At 35.5% G+C, this 7,514-nt stretch overlaps 1 protein-coding gene across 1 annotated transcript in view; it reads right to left on the minus strand.

Moving 5' to 3' along the window:
* LOC106459075 (glutamate receptor ionotropic, delta-1-like) overlaps positions 1-7,514 on the minus strand; it is a 50,039-nt gene that overhangs the window by 8,742 nt on the left and 33,783 nt on the right. Inside the window, exons 7-9 of the mRNA XM_022385476.1 lie at positions 6,258-6,348; positions 917-1,075; positions 239-380 (exon numbers count right to left, since the gene is read on the minus strand). Of these exons, the coding sequence (XP_022241184.1) occupies positions 239-380; positions 917-1,075; positions 6,258-6,348 (392 nt within the window). The remainder of the gene's footprint in view (positions 1-238; positions 381-916; positions 1,076-6,257; positions 6,349-7,514) is intronic.

Consider the following 7,514-nt stretch of genomic DNA (forward strand, 5'->3'; position numbering starts at 1 on the left):
AGGCAATAGATAAGCCTAAATAAAATGTTTTTAATTGTGTACCAGTTTAACGTTGAATATTATTTATGATTTTAAAACACAACTTGCTTCATTTATTATCTGAAACTAAAAAAAAAAAAAATGCTTTATGTCAATTATAAATATCCTTACAACTGTTTTTATAGCTTCGTTACTCAGAAGTTACCAAGTTCTCTTCAAAGATATAAATTATATCCGAAATGAATACAAAGTACTTCACCTTGCATTAACAAACTTCCGTAGAGATACCACCCTAGTTGTCCAATCTTGACTCGAGTTTTGTTGATGGTTATGGATACTTGACTTAGACCATAAAGAAAAACAGTGCACACAAGAACAGCTACAACGATGAACAGCCATATCTGTAGAGATGTGATACTTAATATTTATTCAAAAAAGAGTGCGCAAGCGTGATTGAAAATAAATCTAGTCTTATTTCATGTTTCGCTTTAAGAAAAAAGATTCGACATTTTTAACTAATGAAATTAGTATTCCAGGTAAAAAGTCGACCAATTTGTCAAACTCGCAACTTTTCCCAACAAACACTCATGATTTATTTCAATTCGTTTTTAATGTTTAAAAACTTTAATTTCAGCATGGTTGAATATCCCATTGTAATTATATTAATTTCATTTCAGCTGGGATGAAAATCCCATTATAATAATTTTAATCAGGTAATTAGGAGTTCATTTTCGTGAGGTATGCTTCCAGTTTTTAACTACTACAGTGTGATTTAAAAAAAATCTGATCATGATATTTAATTTAAGAAATATATTTTTACGTTGTAAGTTTAATTTTTTTCGTTTATTAATTACATAAACAATTCATTTGTTTTCCTCTTGGAATCTCTAAAAATTAAGCGTATTGAAAAACTTAAGGATATGAATAAGAAACGTACTTGGACAGTAAATGGACGAAAGATGACAAACGCTCGAGGTTTCTCTCCCGGCGAACGGGTGAGGAACAAAACTGGGTCCAGCATGTGAGGCTCTGTGTATTCGACGGCCGCTTCCCGTTCAAAAGTACGACTTATCTCGCTCATTGCAAAATCCGCTTCCTGAAAAGGAGCCCAAACTTATGTTAAAATACATCTTTCTGTACGAAGCCTTTTTCGCAAGACTGTTATGCTTCAGTACTTAGTACAGTAGGCTTAAATTAAATTTACTAAACAGGCTGTTCTGAGAGGTGTTATTGGATTTACGACTGAAAATACCGTTAGCAGTGAGGGTACCGGACTAGTGACCACGAATATTCAGTCACTTTAGATTTTCGCTAGTAACTTGTTAAATAGTAAATCTAAATATTTAAATCATTTGAACTTGCAAACTTATATGGTCAGCGTGTCGCAATTTGGGTCTATCGTGAAAAATAAAAATCAGTAATATGAGTGAAGGGAACGGAAAATAATGAGGTTTTTAAAAGGTGTCTAATTACCCGTTTAGATCTCACATCTTATGTATCTGTTTGTAGGTTGGTAACGTAATGGTTATCATTCCGGACTATAGATCGAAGGGTTGAAAATCGATCTTGTAAAGGCCGCTGAACTCATTCCGCACTTTCAGATATGGGTTATATATTATAACAGTGACAGTAAACATCGCTATCTGGTTAAGAGTTTGTTTGAAGTTAAGCACAAAGCTACACAATGGGCTATCTGTGCTCTGCCCACCACGGGTATGGAAACCATGTTTTTAGCGTTGTAAGTCCGCAGACATACCGCTCTGTCACTGGGGGGCGTGGTTAAGAGACGGCGTGTAGGCGAAGGTGGCTGCTGACTGTTTTTTTTCCTCCTCTTGTCGGCAGCTCTAAACTAGAGACGGTTATGTCTGAGCCTTGCGGTTTTGGACCTGGCCGTTTAACTATTACGTCACATTCAGGGTGAGAATTCTACTTTATTTTCTCACACTGATTAGTCCTCTGGTGGGCCAGCGGTAAGTTAACGGACTTACCACACTAAAACCCGGGGCTCGATTCCCCGCGGTGGACATAGCAGATAGACCCTTGTGGTTCTGTTATAAAAAAAATAAAAAATCCCATATCATGATTAACCGGAAACAGGCCCTCCTGTGGCACAGCGGTACGTCTGCGGACTTACAACGCTAGAATCCGGGTTTAGATACCCGTGGTGGGCAGAGCGAAGATAGCCCATTGTGTAGTTTTGTGCTTAATTACAAACAAACAAACAAAAACCGGAAACAGTGGTTTGGACTTATATCAGCTTTCTTCAGCACTTCACTAAAACGTAAATTCGTTAACGTTTCTTTGGATAACATTCGTTATTATCGACCAAACAGGACTAATGATAAGTAATATAGTTTAAAGCTGCAGTTCCACTTTGTCATGGTATAAGTTTGTTATTCAATATGAACAAATTTAGTTTCTTCCGTGATATTACCTATTCCTAAAGCGTATTGTTTAAATAGTCAGATGATTTTAATAGTTATTCCATTTATTCTAACAAAGACATTCTCTCTCTTCAGTAGTAATGTCATCATTTACAGTTCATAATGTAATGAGTTTCGTCCCACTGAACTGTACATGCATCCCCCATACTATACTGCTATTAAATGTGCTAAAGGTCAGCAGTTATTGCTTTGAAGACGAATACCATGATCTTTCGAAGATCAATGGTTACTGAATTCATCATTGGTATCTGACACATTTCGGGTGCGGATGACGTACTATAATTGGAAAATAACTGCATGCAGTCAAGTAGCATATTTGCTAATATTTCTCACTTCTCAGTCCATGTATATGTGTTGTGAAACAAAATCGCTCGTCTGACAATAAACTAATCATCCATTATATTAGTGACAGAGAGCTCCATGTTGAAGAAGTTCATGAACGTCTATAAAGTTAATCATCGCCTCTATAAATTCAAGGGTCAGTTTTCATGGCGTATTGAGCGTTTGGACAAGCGTAAAGAACAGTTAAAAACCCATGAGAAACAATCAACAATTATCGACTAGTTATGAGGGCAACAAATGATCTGTTGCCCGATATCACCAGTCAGTAATCGTTTAATTCTATTTCCCTCTTCTGTTTTCAGTTTCACTAAAATCTGATTAATTAACGCTGTCACATACGACATATGCCTACTTCCCTGACTTACATGTAACCTTTAAAATTTAACATTTTCTTGAAGATTTTTTTATATCTTTTCACGAATTAATAATAAATCAATAAGATTTTGAAACCGTTTAATTGTCAAAATATTACAGCCTATCACAATCAATAAACGTTTAAAGTACACACCTGTGTAACTTCAACATAAAATTTGCCTAGAATGCTGGCCAGGTTTTGGAAGTTGTATGTCAATGAACCTAGATAAATCAGCATGTTTTCAACGTGCTGCAAAAACAAATTGTCATCTGCAAAGTTCTGCTGCCAAAACGAGTTGTACATGTGCGACGTCATGCATACCTCAATAATATTTATCTATGTTGTTATGATAACGTTTACAATTGAGAAAATGTTATATACTACCTTGTTTCCTTACGTTTTGGTGCTCGCATTCCTACTTCCTAATTTTTTGTACTTAATTTTTTTTTTACGTTTGTCTTAATTATTTTGTACTAAGTCTCGAAAGTGACTGGGCTCTAGGTCTATCCTTCTCGTAGCTTTTCTTAGAGCTACCTCTCAATATTTCCTGGTTTTTGTTAGTATGTTTGCTATAGTTTGTATTTCATCTAGCCAGGGTGACAGCCTTTTCTTTGGTTGCATTAATGGCTAAGGCTTGTTTTCGCACATTCAGTATTACCTTTTTTAACTTTATCTTTATTGTTGCAGCAATGTTCTCTTAGCTGGGACAATGACTTTTCAAGGTTACCAACATCAGATTTCATTTTCTCTCGTTTTATTTCCTTGAAAGGTATATCTTATAAATTGCATTGTTCAAGTACAACCTTAGATGTCAATGAGTCGCACTTAGTTTGAGAACAGTGCAAGGGTAAATTATACAACTTATCATTCTTGTTTTAAGACCAGAGTGCTCAAACAAAGCCGTGTCAGATTTCGGCAGTGGTAGCGTTTGTCCCCATGTAGACTCACATCTTAGACACCGACTGCTATGATAGAATTGCTTTGTTAATCACAGAATCCTAAAGTCAGATGTCTAGAATTGAAGACTTTGCTTTCAATGGTTAGATTCTAGTTAGAACCTAGATGTAGAGAATCTACGTAGTCCTCGTTTTTGTTTTTTTTAATCTAACTAATACAGGTGCAGGCTGATCACGTAGTGCGTGCACGTAAGCAATCGTGCACCCGCATGTGATATGAGGGTGAATTGTTACTTGGCAACTCACAGAGCGTGCTGTAATAAAAGAATATGACTACTAGTGTATTGTTAGCTGGTTAATAGCTATTTCAGAATGTTTATTCTTATTACTTGTTATTACCAAGGTTACAAGTAAAACTAAAAACACAAAACAAAAACGCTTTTAGCCAAGTTAGCATAATTCAGTCATGTGCATTTAGATTTACAGCTATCGGTGCTCTGCCCACCATGGATATCAAAACCCGGTTTCTAACGTTGTAAGCCCGCAGACATACCGCTGTGCCACTGGGGGCGAAAAAAGAGAGCTATACTTTTCCAACAACGTTAGTCAGTCAGTAAGTCAGTCAGGTAGTCAGAATGACAAACTTATAGTATTGGGAAATTTTCGTTTTTACACTACCGACTTTCTCGAGTGCTTTGGTGGCTTGTTATTCTGCAGTTGGTTTGTTTGTTACTCAACAGTGTGCGTAAAGTGTTTATAAAGTTTAGTTTACATGCTGTTGGCATTGTGTTTGATATTTTAATTTGTAATGCACATATTGTACATTTGGCCCATTCCTACTATAAGTTTTACCCTTATGATATTTTAAGTGAATTATAGGAAACACGAGTCATCATTTCAGACGCGAAAAAGTATGGATGCGTCTGTTCGACTCTCCCTTCCCGGTGGCTCATCGGTAAGTTTGAATGTCTATAACGCTAAAAATGATGTTTTGATACCGCGGTGGGCAAAAGATAGATAGCACATTGTGTCGCTTTTTGATTAACAACAAATAAACTGTTCGACGGTTAAAATTCATTACATGACAGTAAGAAACATGTGGGATAAAAACAAAAGGCTACATGAAAATAAAGGAAGCCAAATGAAATTATAGCGCTTTCGACAGGTGGACGTGTCTTCTTTAGGAGTAAATAATAAACAATTTTCAAAGGAATCTTTCTAATTCAGCTGTCAACTTTAATAGTTACAGCTTCGGTTAATTGCTTTATAACGGGAGTCACTGCTATGTTATTTACTTCATTAACGTTAATAAGACTGCACATGTGCTCTTTCAAAAATAAAAAATACCAGAATACTTTTTTCTCTCTCTAACATTTCCATAACACATGTTCACCATATTAGTCAAAATACATATATATATAAACAATTTCATAGTATTTATCGTTAATGGTTAGGCAAAAAAAAAAGAGTTGATTCTCATATTTTAAGCAAAAAATGTCATAATTGAACTTACAATACGAAATTACTCTTTGACTTTCCTTTAGGTAACACCTAATAATTATTTATATTTTTCATAAGTTTGACTATTAAAGGTCCAATCTATTCCATTTCACATATCTGCTTATATAGAAAAATGCTATTTTCTTATAACCTTTTTGAGCTATATGATATTATTCTTAAATTAACGTCATCATTAATTCATTGGCCCGGCATGACCAGGCGGTTAGGGAGCTCGACTCGCAATCTGAGGGTCGCGGGTTCGAATCCCTGTTACACCAAACATGCTCGCCCTTTCAGCCGTGGGGGGCGTTATAATGTGTCGGTCAATCCCACTATTCGTTGGTAAAATAGTATCCCAAGAGTTGGCGGTTGGTGGTGATGACTAGCTGCCCTCCCTCTAGTCTTACACTGCTAAATTAGGGACGGCTAGCGCAGATAGCCCTCGTGTAGCTTTGCGCGAAATCCGTAACAAACAAACAATTAATTCATTTTATAAATGTTTTGGATAAGAAGGTTTTCCTATTCTTTCCTTCACATTTTTCGCAGTATGTATATATATATATTTACATAGGTATAATACAATTATTTAAATGTTGTACGTTTTGCGGCCTTACCTACTTCTACTTTAATTTCACGTTTTCGGATATATATGATATTACATATTATATAATTTTTTTGTTGTGTATAACTAACGAATATAATTTTGCATGCTTTGTTACGATTTGCAGATCAGTATTTTACCTTTCTGTGTACTAAGCCAATCATTCCAGTCCAGGTTCCATTCGACATCTTTGAGCCCCAGTGTCGGTCTTCCGGAGTTACCAATTCAAACCTGAAATCACCAAGTTCAAATGAGACAAATACAACTGAAATCTTTTGTTAAGTACTGCGAGACGAATGAACAGATAAACTGTATTGTGTTTGTTTATACAGTAAGTTAAGCAACACTACACGAACCGAACTCCGAATTATAGCTTTATAAGCTCTCAAACTTACCGCTAACAGATAAATACCAGAATTTATCAAAATAACCCTGTGGTGCGCGTGTAGAATAAGGCATATAAAATCATCAAGTTAATAATGTGATGTTGGAGATTAAGGCACCCTGATTCATGAATTTAACGTTGTAATGTGAGAAGAGAAACAATGATTTTAAATCATCAAGTTAATAATGTAATATTGGAGATTAAGGCACCCTTATTCATGAATTTAACGTTGTAATGTGAGAAGAGAAACAATGATTTTAAATCATCAAGTTAACATTGCGAAGTGTGAGAATTTAGAGACCTGAACTAAACAAGTCAGAATCCTGATGTATATGGAGATTCGCTATCTTAAATCATCAAGTTAACATTGTGATGCGTGTGAAGAATTAAACATCATTATACTATCGCAGTGTTTGTAAAGTCAGGCACTTTAAATAACATAGATAATATAATGTTTTGTGTGGAAGAGTCAGACACTCAAATACATGAAATTATTAAAATAATACCTCGATAAATCTAGAGACGCAGATATTTTAAAACAACAATTAACGTTGCTGCAGGTGTAGAAGAGCGTAAGATATTAAGTTAACTCTGTGATGTATATAGAGAAACAAATACCCCAGTTTGTGTGATACCTGAAAGCAATTGTTATTTAATGTTGTATATTCTTATGGATTTAATATTCCAGAATTATACTTATCATTGTTTCTGCACGTTTGTTCTGAATTACTTAGCGTTTTTATTCATAAGTGGTTGCTAAATATTAAGCCTCCCCAGTGGCACAGCGGTATGTCTGCGGACTTAAACGCTAGAAACCGGGTTTCGATGCCAGTGGTGAGCACAGATAGCCCATTGTATAGCAACAACTAAATATTAAATCAGTACTTTTGATTAAGCTAACTTATTATTATAAGCTGTGGTGTACATAACTTTGCAGCAAGGTTAAGTAGCCCACCTCCCAATGGCACAGCGGTACGTCTGCGGACTTACAACGCTAGAAACTGGGTTTCGA

The sequence above is a fragment of the Limulus polyphemus genome, unplaced genomic scaffold (assembly GCF_000517525.1).
Source record: "Limulus polyphemus unplaced genomic scaffold, Limulus_polyphemus-2.1.2 Scaffold555, whole genome shotgun sequence".
NCBI classification, from domain to species: domain Eukaryota; kingdom Metazoa; phylum Arthropoda; class Merostomata; order Xiphosura; family Limulidae; genus Limulus; species Limulus polyphemus.